The sequence below is a fragment of the Prionailurus viverrinus genome, chromosome A2 (assembly GCF_022837055.1).
Source record: "Prionailurus viverrinus isolate Anna chromosome A2, UM_Priviv_1.0, whole genome shotgun sequence".
Classification (NCBI taxonomy): Eukaryota; Metazoa; Chordata; class Mammalia; order Carnivora; family Felidae; genus Prionailurus; species Prionailurus viverrinus.
The window spans coordinates 8,379,942-8,403,131 of NC_062562.1; the positions used below are offsets into that span (position 1 = coordinate 8,379,942).

The 23,190-nt window shown below is 56.0% G+C and overlaps 1 protein-coding gene across 1 annotated transcript in view; it reads right to left on the minus strand.

Annotated features, from left to right (window-relative positions):
- The window catches only part of CACNA1A (calcium voltage-gated channel subunit alpha1 A), a 273,407-nt gene that overhangs the window by 34,718 nt on the left and 215,499 nt on the right, over window positions 1-23,190 (minus strand). Inside the window, 8 exon segments of the mRNA XM_047848785.1 lie at window positions 2,273-2,383; window positions 5,648-5,812; window positions 6,828-7,029; window positions 8,251-8,388; window positions 10,462-10,622; window positions 13,190-13,289; window positions 21,955-22,061; window positions 22,740-22,799. Of these exon segments, the coding sequence (XP_047704741.1) occupies window positions 2,273-2,383; window positions 5,648-5,812; window positions 6,828-7,029; window positions 8,251-8,388; window positions 10,462-10,622; window positions 13,190-13,289; window positions 21,955-22,061; window positions 22,740-22,799 (1,044 nt within the window).

The following is a 23,190-nucleotide window of genomic DNA, read 5'->3' on the forward strand; positions in this document are numbered from 1 at the left end:
TCCCCTCAGGTGGAAAGAGGCGGCAGTATGTGCTCTCTGCTGCCTCCTGCTGGTCCTCAAGGGAACTGTGCCCCTTTTGCCCACAGTGGGAACTGGCTCCATTAACACACCTTGTACTGGCTGCCTTCTGGCTCCTGCCTCACTCCTCTCCCCCACACTGAGTTCCCTGGGTTTCCAGATAAATTCCTCGCACTCAGTCCTGATCTCAGGCTGTGCTTCTGGGGGGAGTCCAAATGAAGGCAACTTTCTAGGCGTCTGGCCATAGGCCTTACCCCTGGACGACAAGGGTCCCTCCCTCCCACCCCATTGCCTAAACTGCACATGGTGAACTTCACCCAAACCAGAGGGGGTGGCTCCACGCAGGCCCCTGGGGGATGGTCGGGGGCGGGGAGGATGGAGCCCTAAGCCGCTTCATTTACCAGAAGATCGACGGGGGTTACAAAAACCTCACAGCACAACTGGGCTGGGCAGGTCCCGCGTCTGAACCTACACCACGCTCCCCTCCGCCCTGGGAGGCCGGATGCACGGTACTCCTGTTTTGTAGATGTGGAAACAGGAGAAAAAGGCCATGTGCCTTGCTTGAGGCCACGCAGCTAGAAAGGGGCTTGCACCCTGATACGGGCACGCCAGAGCCTGATTGCCGCCCCCCCCATACGTGTTCTGTGACCCATCCTGGTGGCATCCCCAGGACCGAAATGCAGAGTCGGTGCCCTTGCCCTGGCTGCGGGGTGCCTCCCCTTTCTGCCTGGTGTTCAACACTAGATGCATCTTGGACTCCCCTTGGGGCACTCATTAAAGATACGGATTCAGGGGCTCCCACCTGACCAAGTGAGCCTGAACTTCCGGGGCTGGCTCTGGGGGATCATTCAATTTTAAGGCCTCATGGCGACCCTTCCTGGCATTTATGGGGCGCTCACTCCATGCCAGCCCTCACCCTCAGCCTTCGGGCACACTGGGGTTCGCAAGGGCTCTTCTGAGGAAGAGGCAGAGGACGAGCCCTCACGATGGAGAGGTGAGGTGACACAGCCCGGATGTGAGTTGAATCGAGGCCTCTCTGGTGTCCAAACTAACACCCTTTGCCACCTTGGGAATCCAGCCTCCACCTCGCTGACAGCCTGGCGAGGCCACAGGCTGTGGGCCACTCTCCTCAGAGAGGTGGACAAAGTGGGTGGGCAAGAGGGAAGCATCCTGTTCTAAGTCTGAGCTTGGCCACTCACGGGGGACCTTCTAGAAGGCCCCATCACACAACCCATCAGTTCAGTTCAGTTCAGGCCTTCTTGGCTTTTTTTTTTGGTGGGGGGGTTGGGGGGCTGTGAACCTCCCTGGCCTCCTGGGAAGACCTTCTCAGAGGAAGCTTTGTAAATGCATAAAATAAAATACCCAGGATTGCAAGGGCACCTGTTACACCGAAATACAATTATCAAAAACTATTTTTAAACGGTGATCTAATGATTAACGCACTTCTTCATTAACACATGAAATAATTCCCGGCGGTAGGTTTGACGGTCACCGGCGTTCGAAGCAAGGCTGAACACGAACAAAAATTTGGAGGAACCTGCTGCCTCTGTCACGTGCTACGGAAAGATCTGATTTTTATCGGTGACACAGAGAATACTGGTCACACTGCAGGGGCTGGTCTGCCTTCAAGATGGAAGGAAATGTTAATGTCCAGTTAGCGGCTTGTGAAAACTAGAGACGTGATCTGCTCACGTCTAATTTCACAGCTCTCCCCCCCCCCCCGCCCCCCCCTTCCCCCGCACCCACGGATCAGTGGGCTTCAGGTTAAGACCACTTGCATTAGTCGGAGATGAAGACAGGCTAGGGGGCGACCAACTGCATTTAGAAAAGAAAAGCTCCACCATCAGTGGAGGAGCCCGTGACGCAGGCAGAGACGGGATTTGGATTCTGGAAAACTTCACGTTGGTTGTCTAGTTGCGCGTCTGGGTGCTGCCTCCCTCGCAAAAGGTACGCCTGACTGTGGATTGTGGTTAGAACGGCTGGGACACCACGGACTTGGCCCGGTCCGGATCTCAGTTTCCTTAAACTGGATGGTAATCGCCGCCCTCCCCCCCACCCCCGCCCCCCAGTTTGGATCGCTCTGAGGAATGACGGCAGGTGCATGCACCTGGCAAGGGCTGGGTCTCCTTGCTGTTACCTGGCAGACGCAGGGATGACTAACAAGGGTCTGTGGGCACTGGAGCTGCCGCTGGGGTTGGGGAGATCATCACCCACCATCCCCGACCCACGGCTCTAGCCCCAAGGCCGTACTTACCAGAATCCCGAAAGCCATGACTTTCAGCAGACATTCCAGAGAGAAGAGGGAGGTGAAGACGATGTTGAATACCCTCAAAGCGTTTTCATAAGCAACCGAGGCCCCGTAGAACTGGAGTAGAGAGGAGGAAGGACGTTGGGGTCAGCAGGCGGGGGGGAGCTGGGGAGGCGGCTCTGTGACTGTCCTGTCCTGGGGCAGGCGAGACCTGGACACTGGGCTTCCCGACATGCTGTTGGAGGCGACCCAGGCCCCCCCCCCGGCCAGCTGTTCCTGGGCTGGGCTAATCTTTTCACATCCAAACACACACTTTCTTGAGTCCCACCTTAGCACCCCAGATCCCAGGACTGCCTGCTTGATGTGGCTCCGGATGGAATGCAGGAGGAGGTCTGTGGCATCCCCTCTGCGGGATTTTCTTTTCTTTTTTTTTTTTTTTTTTTCCAGATCTTTTATGTATTTATTTTGAGAGAGAGAGCAACAGCACAAGAACAGGGGAAGGGCAGAGAGAGAGAGAGTGAGGGAGAGAGAGAATCCCAAGCACTGTTAGGGCAGAGCCCGATGTGGGGCTTGAACCCACGAACCGTGTGATCACGACCTGTGCCGAAACCAAGAGTACGAGGCTTAACCCACTGAGCCACCCAGGCGCAGCGCCCCCCCCTTTTTAACCCTTAGCTGTGCACTCCCATGAGACTGCCCCCCAGAACACTTCCAGCACCCCCAAAAGTTTCCTTGCACCCTTTCCCAGTCAGTAACCTGCCCCAGAGATAACTGCTACTCTAAGACTTCCTTATGAGGTCTTCTTGCCCAGACTATTTAATTATATTCAAATTTATAACCTTCAGCCCTGAGGACCAGGTTACAGGAGACACGGCAGGTGGGAGAAGCCACAGTACCCCACGAGGAGACTAACGCACCCACAGGTGGGACAGTTTTCATTCAACTTATCTGGTTTCCTCAAAAAGGCAACAGCATGGGGCAAGAAAAAAAAAACAGTATGGGGAAGACAGTGATTTAAAAGACAACAGCCAGGGGCGCCTGGGTGGCTCAGTGGGTTAAGCATCTGACTTTGACTCAGGTCACTGCCTCATGATTTGTGGGTTCAAGCCCCGCGTCGGGCTCTGTGCTGACAGCTCAGAGCCTGGAACCTGTTTCAGATTCTGTGTCTCCCTCTCTCTCTGTGCACCCCCGCATTTGTACTCTGTCTTTCTCCCTCTCTCTTAAAAATAAACATGAAAAAATTAATAAAAAATAAAAGACAACAACCAGAGGCCATGTGTAGCCCTTTGGATCTTGGCTCAGAGAACAACCCATACTGTAAAAGATACTTTGGGGACAATTCAATACGTATCTTAGAGAAATCTTGTCAAGCATAAGAATATATAGGAAAAAAAAAAGAATATATAGGAAAATTTCTTTTTTTTTTTTCTTATTTCTTGGAAATACATACCGAAGAATTTAAGGTCAAAATATTGTGGTATCTTTAAAATAATTGGGGCGCCTGGGTGGCTCAGTCGGGTTAAGTGTCCAACTTCGGCTCAGGTCACGATGTCACGGCTCGTGGGTTCGAGCCCCGTGTCAGGCTCTGTGCTGACAGCTCAGAGCCTGGAACCTGTTTCAGATTCTGTGTCTCCCTCTCTCTCTGCCCCTCCCCTGCTTGCACTCTGTCTCTCTCTCAAAAATAAATAAACATTAAAATAATTTTTAAAAATCGACGAAATTGGGGCGCCTGGGTGGCTCAGTTGGTTGAGCGTTGGACTTTGGCTCAGGTCATGATCTCGGGGTATGTGAGTTCGAGCCCCTGGTCGCTCTGTGCTCACAGGGCAGAGCCTGCTTCGGATCCTCTGTCTCCCTCTCTCTGCCCCTCCTCTGGTCACGTGTGCAAGCACCCTCTCTCTCTCTCTCTCTCAAAATAAATAATCATTAAAAAAACAGATGAAATGTCCAGAATAGATAGATCCACAGAGACAGAACACAGACTGGCAGTTGCTGGAGGCTGGGGGAGGGGGATGGGGGGCGGTGACTGCTCACGGGGACGGGGCCTCCTTTTGGGGTGATGAAAATGTTCTGGAAGTAGGGAGAGGTGATGGTTGCGCAGGGTGGTGACTGTACGAAACTGCCCCTGAATTGCACACTTTGAAATGGTTAATTATAATTTTTTTTTTTTTAAGGAGGCTCCATGCTGGACACGGAAGCCCACCTTGGGGCTTTAACTCCCAACCCTGAGTTGAGGTCAAGAGTCAGATGCTTGACCGACTGAGCCCGCCAGGTGCGCTTGAACTGGTTAATTTTATGTTATGTGAATTTCACCTCACAACAACGACAACCACAAAAAAAAAAAAAAAGAGAGAGAGAGAGAGAGAGAACAGATGAAGCCAACACAGAGCGTGTTCCAAATGGGCACCTCTGGGTGACGGAGACCGGGTATTCAGGGACCCGCAGCAATCCCGGGGGATGCTGATTAGAATTTCAGAATCCTGGCCCCAACCCGGATCTGCTGGCCGAGAATCCACATTTTACCAAGATCCCTAGATGATCCGTGAACGCACAGCAGTTCGAGAAGCGCTGCGCTGTACTATTCCTTTCTGTCTGTTTGGAACCGTTTAAGGATTGTAACGATAGAAAGAGAAAAGAGCTTGCTTGCGGAGAAGCGTTTCAAGCAAACGCAGGCACTCCCTTTTCGCCAATTCAAAAGTTGGCAGCTTAGGGACCGCGTGTTTTCAAAGTGCCGAGACATGTGCCCGTGTCTTTGCCGGGACTTCCTCATTCAATCCTCACCCCCGCTCGAGGTCGGGAGGAAGGTGCCGTTATTATCGTCCTCGCTTCATTGACGGGGAAACTGACGCCTGATAGTTGCTGGCCCCTGGCGCCAAGTTAAATGCTAAGTCAAACAGCGGAGCTGGGCTTGAATCCTGCCCTTTGGTCTTTAGACCACAGGGTGCAAGGTCCTGGCTTTTCACCCGGACGGGACTCCGCGGCCCCAAGGGTTGCAAGGTCCTCTTACCTGCCCCTCCTTTCTCATTTCACCCATCACACGTTTCTTGAGGGCCTCCTGTTCCCTCACGCCCAGGGATGTGCCGAACCCCAGGAATTCAGGGCTGAGCGGGACTTGCCTGGCCCCTGTGGAGCTCACAGGCCGGTGGGGCAGACGGCTGGGCAACCCAACACCGACATTACGGCCCATGGGTGAACCACTAGATGGGTGCCTCGTGCCGCTGCGGGAGGCCAGGGAGGGCTTCCTGGAGGAAGGTCCCCGCAGGTGACGTCGGAAGGGGCTCGGTCTGGGAGACTCGCGGCAGGCGGCTCCGCTCTGCGGGGGGGGGGGGGGGGGGGGGGGGCCATGGGCGGCCTTGGGAGGTGTGGGCGGTGCTGGGGGCTCACCTTCATCATGAGCACGATGGTGTTGAGGGCGATCATGGCCATGATGGTGTACTCGAAAGGCGGGGACACCACGAACTGCCACATGCGATACTGGAAGCTTTGCTTGTTCTGTGGCATGTGTCGGGTCAGCGGTTTGGCACTGATGGCGAAGTCGATGCAGGCCCTCTGCGGGAGAGAGGCCGGCGGCTGGACACGGGGCACCCCCCCACCCCCCGGACCTCGGGCACGTCAGCCGAGTCTGCCCCCAGCCAGGATTCCTCACGCCCGTTGGGTCTTCACGCCCGCTTCCTCCTGCCAACACCCGCGGTTCCCTAAGAAGTCGTCATCTGCCCACGTGGGACGCCACCAGCAACCCTACTTTGCAGGCTCAGAGAGGCTGAGTCACTTGCCTGAGGCAGCACAGCTGCCGAGCGGGCCAAACCCGAACCTAACCATTCTTTCCTACTGAACTCTTTGCTTCGTTTCCTCCTTCCCTTCGAAGGACGGAGGGAAAATGGCCATTCAGTGTGAGGGGCCAACAGAGCAGAGGAAGGATGCATTCCCAGGTCCTCCACCTGGCTGAGCTCGGACGGTTCTAGAAGAGCCAAGGGCCGCATCTGCGCTCTCTTGGGAGGAGTGGATTTTCACTCACAAATATTCACCACCCTGCCCTCGGGGAGATTACACTTTGCCACCCCACGGACATCAGACACAGATGTGTGACTTCCTCTGGCCAGTGAGATGTGGATGGGTGGATGGAAGGGTCGCTTACGGGCACAGATCCCCCCCCGCCCCGAAAGTGCACAGTGGTTTGCCATTATCTCTTCGATCTGAAGTGTCTCGGAGAGCAACCAGAATAAAGGTAACGTGGACCAGAGCCGCCTGGACGTGCGGTGCTGGGCAAGAAATCAATCGATCCCTGTGTGGGCATCTGGCACTGAGATTCCGGACATGCTTGTTACTGTGGCATAACCTCGTCTGAACTCACTGATACATACACCTTCTTTCGGTGTGTTTTCCTCTGGGAACCCCATGAAGGGCGGCCCTACAGACCGAATGCTGCCTGGAGGATGCTGCTGCGCCCTCCCCAGATGCCCCCAGCAGCTGTTTTCTGGACGCACGCGTGTGCCTGTGTGTGTGCCTGCGATGGGGGGCGGGAGTTGTCAATTTTTAAGTGAAGGGTGCAACTGGGAAGCGGCACCTCATTTTTCTCCAGGCTGTATTCCTCCATCATCTTGTCCCCCTGCTCCTGGAAGGTGATGATGATCAAGGCCACGAAGATATTGACGAAGAAGAAGGGGAACACCACGAAGTAGACGACGTAGAAGATGGACATCTCCATGCGGTACCCGGGGCTGGGGCCCTGGTTCTCAAAGGTGGCGTCCACGGAGTGCTTGAGGACCCTGGGAGGCGCGGAGCAGGGGGAGGGGGGAAGCGGGACAAGCAACGGGAATGGAGGGAGACATTAAAAGAAAACAGCAACAAGATGGAAATAGTCGTTATCTTCCGACCCCGATTCCTGTGGTGATTTTACGAAGCCAGGAGAGTTCCCTCCTCCTTCGTCTGGGGGGGAGTGTGGACAACACTCTCCGTTACCTCTCCCACCGCGTCCTGAGGGCTATCAGGGGCTAGAAATGATTTTATCTATGTCCTTGGCAACCCTCTCAGGGAGGTTATTACCGGCCCCGTTTTGCAAATGAGGAAACTGAGGTTTGGCAGTTTAAAGTGGCCTGTCGACGTTCACCCGCTCAGGCCTGGCCAAGTTGGGATGGGAAACCAGGCTGGTGGGGATGGATGGGAGTCGTGGAGGCACACACCTAAGTGCGTGTGTGCTGGGGGGGGGGCCTTTAAGCACAGGTGGTGGTGCTGGGAAGGTGTAGTGGGGATGAACATGGGAGTGTGTGTCTGCGGAGCTGCTCTGAACAGCTGCACAGGTTGTGCACTGCTCAAGGGCTCTGTGTCTCAGGGGTGCCATTCGTACTGGGGACATGATAGATTTGTGCATTTACGAGGACAACTTTTTGGCAGGTGGCCACGAAATACCTTATTTGAACAAAATCATTCGGTACATTCCGACAACATTCTGACAGATGGCAGTGAAGTCTGTTGAGGGAGTGCTGCCGAAAAAATTTGCCCAAAGGTGCCGTATGGGCTAGCACTGGCCCCGTGTGCGTGGGTCCGGCCCCGGACTTGCACAATTCGGCCTCACCACAACCCTGACTGGCCCTGTCTGGGTGAGGAACGGTCCCGTGGTCATCAAAGGGACTTGGAAAATGCCACGTCCAGGCCTTGTCCTTGGAGATCTGTGCTCACCAGCACAGAAGGGGTTAAGAGGACGTGACTGCCTGCGTCCACGGGGCCCTTCTGCAAATTAGAAACCGCACCCCATCTGGGAGGGTGCAGGGCCCCGACTCCTCGGGTTCGGCGCACTGCACGGAGGGAGGCCTGCATTTCGGCCCCAAACGAGCCCAGGCTGCTGTCCTGGTGACGGGGCCCCTCGTGCACCCAGCGGGGTCTCCCACCTCCGGAAGCCGGGAGCAAACCCCTCCTGGTCCAGGCCCTTCCCCATCCCGCTCCCCGGGGGCCCCCGGCTCCCCCGTGGCGCCGTCTGGTGGGCCGCTTACTGTGGCCAGCCTTCTCCCGTGGACACGGTGAAGAGAGTCAACAGGGCCCAGAGCACGTTGTCGTAATGGAATTCGTACTTCCTCCACTGCCTGTCCCGGGCCTTCACCTCATTCTTCTCATACAGGAGGTACTTGCCGCTGATGCAGAAAAAAGGGGCCGTTAGTCAACGGAGGACGGGGACCCTCATCTTTGGTGACCAGAGGTAAGAGGACGAGGAGGCCCACCAGCCCACACGGCATCCCTCAGCCCAGGGAGTGGAAGCCCCCCCCCCCCCCCCCCCCGTGCGGCTCTCTGACGGACGTGCGCACCCCCTCGGAGGTCGTCAGATGAGGCCACGGCCCCTGCTCCCAGCGGGAGAGCTGACTCAGGACCCAGCACTGTCTTCCAACATGAAAACTTCCAGTCCTGCCGGGGGGGGGGGGGGGGGGAGCCTCAGGCTTCGTGGGGGGCGGGCGCTGAGAGCAGGGAGAGAGACAGGAACTTTTCTGGGTCCATCAGGCCGAGGGGGACGGGGGCTGCTCCTTTTTAGGGCAGCGATACAAGGCTTAGCCCCAGACCCGCGGCCGAATGGAGTCCTTCCAACGTCAGGAAACAGCCTCCGAGATAACGACAGGCTGCCCGTAACATTTTACACGGCGACAGCGACAGCATGCGTCGGTAAGGGCCTAGCGATTTCCATCACGAGGGGGCGCCCGGGTGGCTCAGTCAGTCAAGCGTCTGACTTCAGCTCAGGTCATGATCGCGCGGTTCATGAGTTTGAGCCCCGCGTCGGGCTCTCTGCTCTCAGTGCAGAGCCTGCTTCGCCCAGCTCCTCTGTCTCCCTCTCTTTACTCCTCCTCCACCCTCTCAATCTGTCTCTCAGAAATAAATAAACATAAAAAAAATTAAAAAAGAATTTCCATCATGAAGATGACCCAAAGACGGGCGGGGCGGGACTCCAGGCCTGCAAGTTCTGGTCCACAACTCCAAAGTCTAGAAAGTTCTGAAAGCCAAATATCTTCCTCTTAACTCAGAGGGTGAACATTATGGCTTGCAGACCGAATCGGCACCTGTTTCTGTATGGCCCACAAACTAGGAACGGTTTTCTACGTTTCCAAGTGGTTGAAAGCAAATCGAAAGAATGCATTCGTGACAGATGAAACTTACACCGACATTCAAGTTTTCGTTTCTAGAAATAAAATTTTAGGGGAGCCTGGCTGGCCCAGACGGAAGAGCATGCGACTCTTGATCTCAGGGCTGTGAGTGAGTTCAAACCCCACACTGGGTGTAGAGATTACTAAAAAATAAATCAATAAAAAATATAGAAATAAAATTTGATCGGAACCTTTGTTTATGTGTTGTCTGGCTGCTCTGTGTCATTTTTTTAATGTGTATTTATTTTTTAGAGAGAAAGCGGGGGGCAGGGGGGGCAGAGACAGAGTGTGAGTGGGGGAGGGGCAGAGAGAGAGGGAGACACAGAATCCCAAGTGAGCTCCAAGCTCCGAGCTGTCAGCACAGAGCCCAACGCGGGACTGGAAACTACGAACTACGAGATCATGACCCCAGCTGAAGTTGGACGCTTAATGGACTGAGCCACCCAGGCGCCCTTGGCTGCCCCGTGTCACTACGGGAGCTGCAGCTGAGACCATAGACTCCATAAAGGCATAAGTGACGCGCCATCTGGCCCTTGGCGGACAAAGTCCACCCACCTCTGATCTAATTCGTTTGGCGACAAAACCTGACCCCCTGGACCTGAAGCCCTTTATACTTGCTTTTCGTCCCATTTGCTGCAAACAGTCACGTGACCCCCCGCCAAAAAAAAAAAAAAGTTTGATTACAGGGATGTCTTAGACCCAGCGGAGGGAGTCATGTCCTGCGTGGAACACGCGGTACACGATCTTTCCCAAACAACTGCAAACTATTCTGAATTTTGAAACACATCTGCCCGTAAAGGTTTTCAAACAAGGGGACGCGGACGCGTGTTAATATCCCCCAGGTCGATCCCACGTGGCGACTGAATGAAGAGTTAAGCAGCCAGCTTAGGGCGCATCCTACCTAGAGCTCCAACCCCGACGCTTGTCCTCCCTTCTCCAGACCCCAGCGGGCGGCCCCTGGCTCACTTCCGGAGCCCAACACTCCAGTCGCCAAGCCCGGTGGCTCGTGCTTCCGGCCGCCCCCGCCCCGCTCCCGCCAGCCCCTCGGTGGGGGCACCGAGGAGAGCGGAGACCCACCGACAGTCTTTCTCAAACTCCTTGGATTCGTCGGTGCAGTGGAAGAACTTCCCCTTGAACAGCTGCACGGCCACCACGGCGAAGATGAACATGAACAGCATGTAGACGATGAGGATGTTGAAGACGTTCTTGAGCGAGTTCACCACGCAGTCGAACACGGCCTGGGGGGACGGGGCGGGGGGGGGGGGGGTGGAGGGGAGAGAGCGCGTGAGGGGCTGGGGGCCTGCCCGGTCAGTTGCCTCCAGCAGCCCACGATCGTTCCATTTCACCGACCAGGCCTCACGCCAAGTCATGCTTAAGGCCCCGCGGCTCTGGGAGGTAAGTGCTGGGGCTGCACTCAGTCCTGGCTTTCCGTGCATCAAATCCCCGCCCCCGCCGTTTTCAACTCCCGGGAAACGGGGCGCTTCTCTGAGCCTAAGACAAGCTCACAGCTCTTCAGGGCAGGAGAAACGGGCAGACAAGGAATTTCCTGTTAATTCTGTGTCCCTGCTTCCCTCGTGGCCCCTTTTCCCATCCCCTGGAGCTGCGCTCTCACGCCCTTTGGACCGCTGAGCAGTAGGGGGCGCTCTGCCAGTGAGAGCCGACTTCACGTGCCCCGGAGATCCTGCCCTGGGTGACCTGGAACCCTCTCACCATCTGCCCAAGAAGGCAGGGGTCCAGGCCCGGAATGTCTCCCACCCCGTTCTGCTTCTAACCACAGCGGGTCCTAACCACAAGCGGACAAGGGTCCTCGAACCTACTGGAACTACAGGCTGGCTTCGGCAGCTTTCCCCAAGGGAGAGCGTGCATAGCTTTCCTGGGGGCTTTTATTTATTTATGTTTTATCTAATTTGATTAATTAATTAAATATTATTTTTCAGAGGGAGAGAGACAGAGTGAGAGCGGGGGCGGGGCAGAGAGCGAGGGAGACACAGAATCCGAAGAGGGCTCCGGGCTCCGAGCTGTCAGCACAGAGCTGGACGCAGGGCTTGAACCCACGAACCGTGAGATCATGACCTGAGCCGAAGTCGGACGCTTAGCTGACTGAGCCACCCAGGTGTCCCTCATGGGGGCTCTTAAAGGGGGCCGTGACCCAGGAAAGGGTGAAGATCCCCAGAACTGAATACTGCTGGGCCTCTCTGTATTTCAATGCAAGCAAGCTTTCATGTCCAAAGGGCGGCCACCTATTGGCTAGCGATAGTGCCAAAGTCCTGGTGACAGGGGACATTTCCTTAGGGCCTGCAGGAGCCTGACACTAAATAGTGCTGAATCGCACGGCAACGCACTTAATCACTTTCCGCGTCTTTAATCCTCTCGAGCGAGCCAGAAGATCTTGCTTAATTGCTACTGTTAACACCGAACCCTGATACTTTTCCTTTTCAGCCCATGTTCCAAGTCCTTTCCAGGCAATCTTTTTGGCCGGATCTTATTTATTTTGAGAGAGCGCGCCTGCGCGAGCAGGGGAGGGGCCGAGAGAGGGAGAGAGAAAGAATCCCGAGCAGGTTCCGCAAGGTCAGCGCAGAACCTGATGCGGGACTCAGTGTCACCAACCGCGAGATCATGTGTGACCTGAGCTGAGATCAAGAGTCGGATGCTTAACCGACTGAGCCACCCAGGCACCCCTCTTAGGTTAGATTTTAAGAACAGTATCTTGTCTTTTGGGAACACGTTTAGTTTTATCTTCTGTTGGGTTCTTTCTGCTCTTCCCGCTTGAGAACCTTGACGCGGAATTTCTTTTTAAAATACGTTCACAGGGGCGCCTGGGTGGCGCAGTCGGTTAAGCGTCCGACTTCAGCTCAGGTCACGATCTCACGGTCCGTGAGTTCGAGCCCCGCGTCGGGCTCTGGGCTGATGGCTCGGGGCCTGGAGCCTGCTTCCGATTCTGTGTCTCCTTCTCTCTCCGCCCCTCCCCCCTTCATGCTCTGTCTCTCTCTGTCTCAAAAATAAATAAAAACGTTAAAAAAATTAAAAAAAAAATAAAAATCACTTAAATTTTAAAAAGTGATCGATGAAATAAACATGAAGAGAGGATACAGGTGGTCCTCAGGTGGAACACCAATTGGAAAGATGCGTTTGAATGACTACGTTTCAACGTTTATTTATTTTTGGGACAGAGAGAGACAGAGCATGAACGGGGGAGGGGCAGAGAGAGAGGGAGACACAGAATTGGAAACAGGCTCCAGGCTCCGAGCCATCAGCCCAGAGCCTGACGCGGGGCTCGAACTCACGGACCGGACCGCGAGATCGTGACCTGGCTGAAGTCGGACGCTTAACCGACTGCGCCACCCAGGCGCCCCTGAATGACTACGTTTCATTTCCTTTTTCTTTTCTCCTGAATGACAAGCTCTGGGAAATACTGGTTCACACTGTTGAGGAACAGGAGATACTCGAACCTAGAACTGGTAGGTGAGAAGTCAAAAGCTACGTGGGACCAGAAACCTAGTTTCTTGCTTCCCACATTAGGGTTGTGCCCGACTGTTATCCATCCGACAGCTTCGAGGGAATTAGGAAAGGGGATCCTGACCTCAAGACGCTTCATCTAATGGAAAATTGTCATAATACACAGATTCTGTCAGGTCAACGCACTTTACTGCCATCTGCTGGAAAGCTGTAATAATAAATACATCCATCTACGATGGATGTGATGTTACCAGCACCCCTTTCAGTGTCGTGTCCTTGAGCAGTGCTCAACCTGCCCAACCGTACACGGCAGCAACCCTGACGGGCCTCCCACCTGCCCCCATCTCACCTTGAGCTTTGGCAACCGCTTGATGGTTTTAAGAGGTCGTAGCACCCGGAGGACTCGGAGGGACTTAATCGTGTTGATGTCCTTTCCTTTGCTGTTGCCACTGTGGAGGGACGTTAGGGTACGGAGAGGGGGAAAGACGGAGCAGAAGTCAGTCTGGGTGGGGGGTGGCCCACAACTCCACGTGACCCCGCCCTCTCAGGCCCAGGAGTCTGGGGTGAGCCTGGCACCGGCTTGCCCTTGCTGGGGAAGAGTGGTGAGCACCCCTGCTGTGTTTGGGCTCAAGAGGTAGCCAGCAGGTGGCCTTCTGCGGTCCTGGTCTCAGGACTTGTTAAGGGCCCTCCACCACTTGGCTGGGCCTGTGTAACTGCATGGGGTGGCCCTCAGACCCAGCACGGGGCGGCTGGTGGCACCTGTGGGCTCTCATTGGTGCTGGAGAGCGGGATTCCCTGCCTCCCCTCCCAACGGGATCCAGGAACGAGTTAACGTGGCCCTCCCTCGATATTCCCCGAGCCCGCGCGAAAGCAAAGAACCGGGACGTCAGAGGCTGACGTTGAACCTCTGCCAGGGTCTCAGGCCTCATTCTTCCAGGGTCTCTTAACCCATCTTTTCTACGGGGTTCAGTGCGGGGCCCTAGCCGTACAGCCCCTGCAGAGGCCGTGATACCCTTAAGCCAACCATGATTCAGGTCCCCCAAAAGGAGGGCATTGGGTGCGGCCATCAGAGGCCTGCGGTTAATAGAACTCATCACCCGCCAGTCGCCCGAGCCAGAAACCCGGGTCCCGTTCAGCTTTCTGTCCTCCATCCCCCGTGGGTTACCCTCCTAACCTCTCCATCATCGTCCCTGGCCATCGTCTTGTGCTGGGGTCCCACTACCCATTTCCCAGCCCCCCCCCCCAGCCCGCTCCCTGTCTCCCCCTCCTTCCACCTTTTCCGCACACAGTGGCTCAAAGCCAATGTCACTCTCCTTCTCAGCATCCTTCCGGAGAAATCTGGATGCCTAGAACTGCAAGCTTTTGGCTCGGCATTCAAGGCTCTTCAAAACCTAGCCCAACTTACCTTGCCTTTGCATTCCCATCGACTGCTACACACCCCAAGCCCCAGCCAGACTCTTTGCCTCTGTTTGTTTTTGCACCTACTGTCCCTGCTGCTAGAAATGCCCTTCTGCCACCTGTCCGTTCCCAGGACTGCGCAGCCTTCGCAGCCAAGTTAAGTGGCCCCTTTATCCGACAGCCTCCCCTGACTGCCTGCGGGTGCCACCAGACCCTACTGCTGTTTCAGAATCATCTTTGCTTCGTCTTTGGCTTCTGGCTTTAGAGAGAGAACTTCTCAAAGGCTTAAACTGTGACCTATTCTTCTACGGTTCATTTTCCCTTTGATCTTGGTTCTTGTCCCCGCTCCCGCCGTGTGCCTGGCGTGCGATCTCAGGACACACGTGAACGGATCCAGATCAGAGTTCTTTGAGGGTCTCCTAGCGAACATCTCCCCAGAGTTACCTCGTGGGTCAGGTGTAAAACTCCCAGAGACCCCTCCCATGGTGTATCTGGATACACCCCCCCCCCTTTTTTTTAAAGATCTCTTTTCTCTTCATTTTTCAGGGAATAAAGAGCGGGAACTGGGCTTAACCCTGCGGGGCACAGCCATGCTCCAGGATCCCGCTGGAACACGTTTCCCCCTTGTGAAACCCAAAGTCACTGTTATCTCAAGGCCGTGCCCCTGAAATATGAGATGCACGTCGAGAGAGCCACTGAGATAATCTGAAGCAGGACAGGGACACAATTTGGATCGCACGGGGAGACGGCTATTTCTTCCCCAAGCGTCTTTCAGGCCTTTTGCTTTGGGAAGAGCGGAAGTCTCCGTACTAGAACATCAAGCAAGGGGGCATCTGGGTCATAAGCGGGACCGGCTAAAATCCTGAAGTGCCGAAGGCCTGACATTTGGAAGCAGGACTCCCGTGGGCAGATCCACTCCTCGGAAAGTGACTCCCCGGCCATCAGGGGGCCCTCTCTCCCAGAAGGCGCTGTGTGCCCTCTGGCCAGGCTGAGAAACAATCTTGTTTACGGAGGCACTGAGGAGTGTTCCTGGCGGGTTGGATCCTGGGCATGCAGGAGTGGCTTGATCAAGGCGTTCTCACCAAAAACCACCCGCTTTTTGAACCACTTTGCTGAGAGTGTAGATGTTCGTTCTCCCTTCTCCCATCCTTCTCCCATCTCGGGGTCTGGACATGCTTACTCCTTCGGGAATCACCTCCCCGTGCTTGTCTGCCTGGCTGAAGGGAGCCCCTGGGGAGGCCCCCCCCCCCCCCCACGTCCCTTCTAATCTCTGCCAAGAACCAGACTAATGGTGGGTTGCAATGGGAAGCAGTTGCCAAGACCCCTGAGGGCTCCCCTCCCTGGGGAGAGACCGAGGGGGGGCTCTGGTCACTGCAAAAAACAGGACAGCAGCAAGGACACGAGGCCATGGAAAGAGGCCCAGAACCAATGTGGCTGCACCAGAGCACGGAGAACGAGAGACAAAATGAGAGAGAGAGAGAGAGAGAGAGAGAGAGAGAACTTTACCGTGTACTGCTCCTGGTGAGGTGGCGTTGGTGGGAGACACAGATCGTAAGCGGCCTCAGAAGAGAGAACACAGAGCACACACATACACACACGCGCACCTGAGCGCCCCCTGCCCCACCCGGGCACTGGGTTGGGGCGGGGGCGGCAGCCTCAGGCTTGCGGCTCTGGCCGACGTCCATCCTTCCATCTGGAAGCCCCTGTTGGGTCCCCTGCCCTCGGCAGGCTCCCAGCACTGCCCAACCGCACCGAGAAAGCCAAATTTCCAAGTAGCTGGACAGCCAGAGAGTCGTCAACTGCCGAAGGCGAATGCGCCCCTGAAGGTCACTGCCAAGAGCTGGAGAAAGCAAGCCCTTTCCTCCAGAGGTCCCGGGGCTGGGAGGTTTTAGAACGGCTTGCCAGTTGGGAGCTTTGGAGTCGGGAGCACCAGGGTTTGGACCCCAGCTCTGCCTCTTAAGGACCGTCCTCATCTGCAAAACAGACCCGGGGGATTCTGGTGCTTGACACACAATAGCCACGGCCTTGCCTGGACCCCCTACGTGACGAGGGACAGGGAGGTCAGTGGAGGGTTCCGATGTGGGCTGTGGTTAGAGCCGGCTCTCAGGAGTCCTGAGAAAACGCGAGCCTAGACGAAGCCATCTTCGCACAACTCCTCTTTGGCCTCAGGCTTGGCCTCGGTAGGACCCTCCGACCATGGCGGGAGGTCGAGGCCGAGAGACCCGACTGCGTCAGCGGATGGAAGCCTTGCCGCTGGGCGAGCACTGTCCAGGATCCCCCTCCCGCCGCCCCTCTCGAAGTTGGTGGTGTTTCTAACAACAGAACGGCTTAAATGCCTACGAATATTCCCGATGGGGTTTTTCCTCCCCGCCCCCCCTTTTTATTCTATCTCAGGGGTTCTCAAAGCTCAGCGTATCTAGGAATCGCTGCGCACATGGACTCGTGTCGCTTCTCCTTCGTGGACGGCTGACAGATCTTTCAAGGACAGTGACTCCTGCCTAACCCGCTGCCTAACATGGGAGTCTTCTGAAGGTCCCCGTGCCTGTGGGAAGGTGGCACCGTTATGTCTGTTTTCCAGATGAGGAAGCTGAGGCCCAGAGCGGGGGAGCGACCTGCCCAAGGTCACCCAGCGAGATTCAAGCCCCCGGTTCGTGTATCTCGGGCTCATATCTTCTCTCCGTTTTAGTGCACACAAGGAAAATAATGCCTTCGGTGCAGGGGCTGTTTTGAGGGTAGGGTAAGAAAGGTGGCAGCCTGAGGGCTCCTCCTTTGGCTTCCCGGCAGTTTGGCTCCTGAGCCTGCAGGAGTGGCTTGATCAAGGCGCCCTGCCAGCTGTGCCGGCCTGCCCTGAGGGAGGAGGGGGCGGCGCCAGATGGACTCCTGGCAGTGAGGGCAGGATCGTGATCCGCCAGCTGCTGAGAAGTGTCAGGTGGCCGCCCGATGCATGGGCACAGAGCATGATATCATGTGTGATGGCTCATGAGATGCTGTGTTAATGGCGGTCACGTGGACACGGCACGCAGTCCGCAGAAGGAGCAGGACGCACACACACACACACACACACACACACACACACACACACACACAGATCTGGGTGAGATGCAGGAGGGGTGGAGACCATCAGCAGAGCTTCGACACATCCCTTGGAGGACCACAGGGATCGTTCCCCACATCCGAGACGGGGCCACAATCACAGCGCTGAGGCAGAATCCTTGCCTCCACCCCAAAAGGCCAGAACAGCAAGATTCCGAGCAGGCTCGTGTCCCCTTCCCCCGACTCTCGAGGAACCCAGGCTGGCTAGGCCGTCAAGTGCCATCCGGCTCACTGGTGGAAGCTTCCAGGTTCAGGGCTGGGACGCGGGGCAGCAGCCCTGAGTCTGACAGCCGAGGCCCACGGCAGCCATCGTGCCAGACTCGCTTCCCTTCACACGCCCTCTGGGCCTCAATTTCCTCATCTACAGAATGGGGATCACAAGACAGCTTCCCACAGGAGGCGGTGGTGAGGGGTTTCCTATTGTATGGGGAAACCGAGGCACGGAGCAGGCTAAGGGACCTGCACACTGGACACAAACCGGACAGGCTTCCAGGAACCTCTTTCTAAAGCAACGAGACTACTCTAACATCTGTTTGGGGTTCTCAGCCTTGTCTACGAGAAAATGGCACAGGGCAGATAAACTGAGGTACAGGACCAGGGAGAAAGGGAAGCAGAAGACTCTGGGGTTGGGCACTCAGGCTAAGACCCCCACGTCTGCCAACGTTGACATCCATGTAGTAACAAGGGAAGGCCATAAGCAAAGTCCTTACAGGGACTTTCTCAGGCAAGAGGCCAGAACCCTGCAGCCAGGAGGAGGATTCTGAAACGTTTCCGGGGAGGAAAGCAGCAGCCTGGGGGCTCCTTGTCTGGCTTTTTGGCGGATTAACCCCGGGCATGCAGGAGCGGCTTGATCAAGGTGCTTGGCCGGTTGCCCCAGGCCTGCAGCCCTGCCTTGAAAGAGAGATGGCGGCACCCGATGGGAGTGTCTGCGGCAAGGTAGGGAGGGTGTGGCAGGGGCCCGAGGGTCCGCCTCTCCCCGCCCCATGGCCACCACAGACAGGTGCTCCTGTGACGGTCAGCTCTTCCAAAACCCCGCAAGAGTTGCCGGCCCTTGTCAGGATCCCACTGGCAAAATCTCACATCCCCCAGCTGCTGTGAGATCTGCGAGCCCATCGAGGCGCATAGGATGCCCTTAAATCCCAGTCTGGACCTTTTCCCTGCACAGGGATTAAAAAAAAAAACCCACCAAAACCCAAAACAAGAAGCCAAACATTCAAAACAGGGATTTTTCAAGGTCACGGGCTGGCTGGCTTTGTGCCTGAAGCAACTTCGCAGAAGCAGCTGAAAAGATTCGCTACAAACGTGCTCTGCCAGATTTCTGTGAGTTGGAGGCTCGTTGCGAATGCCCTTGGATAACTTCATATTTAAAATGAAAATTCAAAACGAAAATCAGCTCCCTCCAGCAGATTCTTTTGCAACACAAAGAATCCACTCTGCGGATTGATTTTTGGTGGAAAAAATAATTTTGATTTTGCAGACTGCAGAGACTGATTGTAGCTTCGGGGATCCTAGAAACAGCATATTGTGAATTACCAGCTCTTTATGGCCAAAGTCTGTCCTATGGTTGAAAGCCCCCGGTTTTTCGGAGGCTACCCCTTCCCCAGACTGTGAGGCCAAACTGGGGGGTGGAGGTGGGGTGGGGGAATGGGGGGGGGGAGGGAGGGGGAGGCTCCTTCAGCACTGAAGCATTTGCTGCGGACAGAGGTCTGGGAGGAAAGCACCAAGGTCAAGGGTGAGCTGACGCGTCAGTCGCCACTTTTTCTGTGCTACACCCAGTGGTGGCCGCGGAGGGCAAAATTCACCACCCAGGGCACAGCTGGCCAAGCGGTGGTTGTGTGTGCGGGCAGGGGGATGTGGCCGACAGGTGCTCACCCCTGTCCCTGTCCCCGTCACCTCCTGAGCCCTAGGAGACTTGGGGACTGTTGGAAAGACCTCATCCTGGAGGGCTCGAGGAAGTATGGAAGAGGTGCCCGCCCAAACTTGCCCTCCCTTGTCACAAAGACCACTGCTGCTCCGAGTATAGTGGGGATCGGGTCTCCTGATGCCCGAGCGTATGCCAAAGGGTCCGCCTTCTCCAGGCCACACAGCCCAGGTTACATGGATGGTCAGGCCCACGTGACCGGAAGATAAGGGCCAGGGCCCGGGGAGGGGGAGAGAGAGGGAGAGGGAGAGACAGAGGGACAGGGAGGGAGAGAGAGAATATGAACGAGACAGAAGGACAGAGGAGACACATCACACACGCTGAATGGGCTGGGTGGGCAAAGAGAAACAGAGAGACACAGAAAGTGATAAACAGAGAAGAGAAAATCGGCGGGGGGGGGGGGGGGGGAGGAGAGAGGCGCACAGAAAGAGGGAGGGAGGGAGGGAGGGAGAGAAACGGAAGGGGAAAGAGCCAGGGAGGCAAGTCAGAAGGAAGAGGAAAAAGGGGAAAGGGGAAGAAAGACACAGAAGCAGGGCAGGGCAGGGGATCCGAGACAGAAAACAGAGACAGACAGGGGTGGAGACACAGGTAGGTTATCTCGGCAGTGGGGGGGGGGGGGGGGGGGACAGATTCATTCTAGCCTGAGGGAGGTAAGACGTTTTGGCTCTTCTGAGTTGAAATTTTCCCTGGACCTAGTGTGGGGCCCTCCAGCCACCTTGGAGGAATCGCTCAAATAGCTGACACAGGGAGGGATGACTGTATTTCGTTACGTTCTCATATATACTTCAAAGATCTTTAAAAAACATTTTTTTTTAACATTTATTTTTGAGAGAGTGAGACAGAGCACGAGTGCGGGAGGGCCAGAGAGACGGGGGGGGGGGGGGGGGGGGGACACAGAATCCGAAGCAGGCTCCAGGCTCTGAGCCGTCAGCACAGAGCCCGACGCGGGGCTCGAACTCACGGACCGCGAGATCATGACCTGAGCTGAAGTCGGACGCTTAACCGACTGAGCCACCCAGGCGCCCCTAAAAATCTTTTTTTTTGAAGAAAACTGGTGCTATCTTGATAGGAAAAAAATTGTATTGTTTGTATTTTATATTTCTCCAAATTCCAAGGAGGCGAAATTTTCTTCATTTTTACTAGCTGTCAGCATTCTGCAAAATTTCTGTTCATATCCCTTCCCTTGCCCACGTATCTACTGAGTTTCAGGTTTCTTAGTGATTTGCAACTGCTTTTTACATATGAAGGCCATCGATTCCCTGTCTTATTTGTGGCCATCTTTCTCCCCTCATTCGCTGTGCATTTTACTTATTTCATTTTTTAAAAGTGTCGACTGTTTTAATAACGTAGCCACACTTTGGATTTTTACAAAATCTCGACTGCTCTAATACTGAAATAATCATTTAAAAAAGGGAGGGGGGGGGAGGCGGAGGGAGTGAGGAAGAAGGAGAGAGAAAGGAGACGAGGTGGAAGACGAGCAAACCTAGAAAGAGGAAAAGAGAGTGGAAGGAAAAGGGGAAAGGGGGTGGGAAGTCTGGCCAGAGTCAGAAATACAATCAGCCCCGGGACCCTCGTCGTAGGGCTCCAGAGGCTTGGAGCCGTCCGGAACCCTGGAACTTTCTTGCTGTTCTGACACAACTTGACCGTATTGTGTCCCCAGGGGAGAATCCGAGCGGGGCCCGCTTTGGTCCTTAAATTGGAAAGGAGCCACCGCTCTGGCCTCCTGACAAACGGAGTCTTCACTATTGGGTTGGGGGGCCATTCAAGAACCCCGAGAGAAGGACGCGAGGGAGCAGAGGCACGAGGGAAGCCTCTGATTTCTCACTGTGGGGGTGAGGCGGGTGGGAACCCCTCTGAGACTTTCCTTTCTGGGACTGACCCACTGCGGTGGGCACACACATGGTCCGCCAAGAAGACTTGGGGGTGAAGGGCCGGCTAGGTCTCCTCAACCTGCGCCAAATGTCTAGAACTTAAGGAACGCACTGCCGAGTTCGCTCTCGGGGCCCTAAGACCTCGCGGGTGCTCAGCCCTTGGGTACCACCTTGAAATGCTTCCCAGAGCTCAGGAGCCATCTTGGAATGGGTCCCCACAATTTGGGTGCCATCTTGGAGAGAATGGCTGCCCGGCCCTTGGGTGCCATTCTGGGATGGCTACCCACGACCCAGGGGCCATCTCGGAGTTGCACAACGATGCATGGCCTTTCAGAGGGCAGAGAGTCTTAGGACCTGCCGGGACACGTGAAGGACACACAAGGGGAGTCACCAGGTCCACAGCTACTGAGCCTGCAGACACAGGGTGGGGGGGGGGGTCCGAATTCTCATGCACATTCGTTTCCTGATTTTCTTTTGAGGGGGTCTCAAAGAGACAGCGGTTGGGGTGGAGCTTGTAGAGCAGAGGGAAGATGAAATGTCCCGGCGGGGCTATTCTACCGAAAGCAGCAGAGCGAGGGGCCAGTGACGTGGCTGCGCGAGGAGGCAGAAGGTGGGGTCCCTTCTCTTCCTTCCTCCACAGGGGACGTCATGCAAAAGCCAGTCGAAGCTCTTCCTGGCGTAGCATGCGGATGTCCCCCCCCCCGCCCCCCACCTCCCAGAGCCCACTCTCCCGTCTCTACGCCCTGAGAACACGTTCCCTGGTCCAACGGGCAGCCCCCAGCCGGGGGCGGGGCGCAGAGAGGCAAGTGGAAACCTCAGGAGGAGACTTACGTGAAGGCAAAGGCCACCAGGGCCCCACTGACCACTATGAAGTCGAGAATGTTCCAGAGGTCGCGGAAGTAGGCACCCTGGTGCAGGACGAGCCCCAGGTCGATCATCTAGGGGTGAGAAGAGACGGTGCTCGGGTCCCTCGTCCCACTTGGGGGAGCAGTCCCCACCCTTCCAGTCTCTGGGGGGAAGGGCACCAGGAGGGGACACGCGGAGGGGAGCCCGGTGGACCTCCCCGTCTCACCAAGGGCAGTTCTAGCCTGCTGGTTCTTAGGTCCAAGCCCCGATGCCCCCCGTCACTCCTCTTTGTCTTGTTCCCCCACGTGGGATTCACCAGGAAGCCTGCCAAGAACCTGCCCACCTTCTCCACCACCCTGGCCTGCCCCCCACCACCCCCTGCCCGGCCCAGTACAATCGCCTGCTCCTAGCTCTCTCAGCTCCCACCCGCCCCGCCCCTCCCTCAAGCGCATCCTCCCCAGCGAGGCCAGAGGGTGCCCCTGGCATGGGCAGGAGTCCAGTCAAGTTCCTCCTCTGCCCAGAGCCCTCCATGGCTCCCACCTCACTTGGGGTAAAAGCCAAAGGTCTCCCCGTGGCCCACAAGGCCCCGCCGGATCTGTCCCTGTCACCTCCCTGCTCTCATCTCTCCGCCCTGGGTTCTCACTCCTTCCACTTCTCACCGCTGCTCCAACACACCAGGCGTTTCTAGTCCCCCCGGGGAAGCCACCTGCGCCAGGGTGGCATTCTTGAGAGTGAAGTTTCCCTTGGATCTTGGCTCTCTCAGCACTCACCTTGATCACCATCTCAAAGGTAAAGACGCCTGTAAAAACGTAGTCAAAATACCGTAGCACCTGTAGGGGATCAAAGCAAAGGGGCAGCAGATCACTGGCTTGCTCCAGCAGAGTCCCCAGGAACCTAGGAAAGGCCCACTGGAGTGTGTGGCCTCCAGCAAAGTCCCCAAGGAACAGACTCTCCAAGCAGAGGGGGAAACACGGCTGCCACATACAGTTGGGCAGGGTGGGCACTGTACAACGGCCCCTCCCACCCCGTCTCATAGTGCAGATTAGTACGTTGTGTATGAAACTGTCCAGCAGATGGCAGAAAAGTCCTAACAAAACCACTCAGGGTGGTTTGCTTACCCAAGGGAAGGGCGCCTTTTTTTTTTTTTTTTTTTTTTAATTTGGCCAAAGCTCAATATAAAGGAAAGGTGATCTTAGGGACGTTCAGGGAGGACTGTAACCC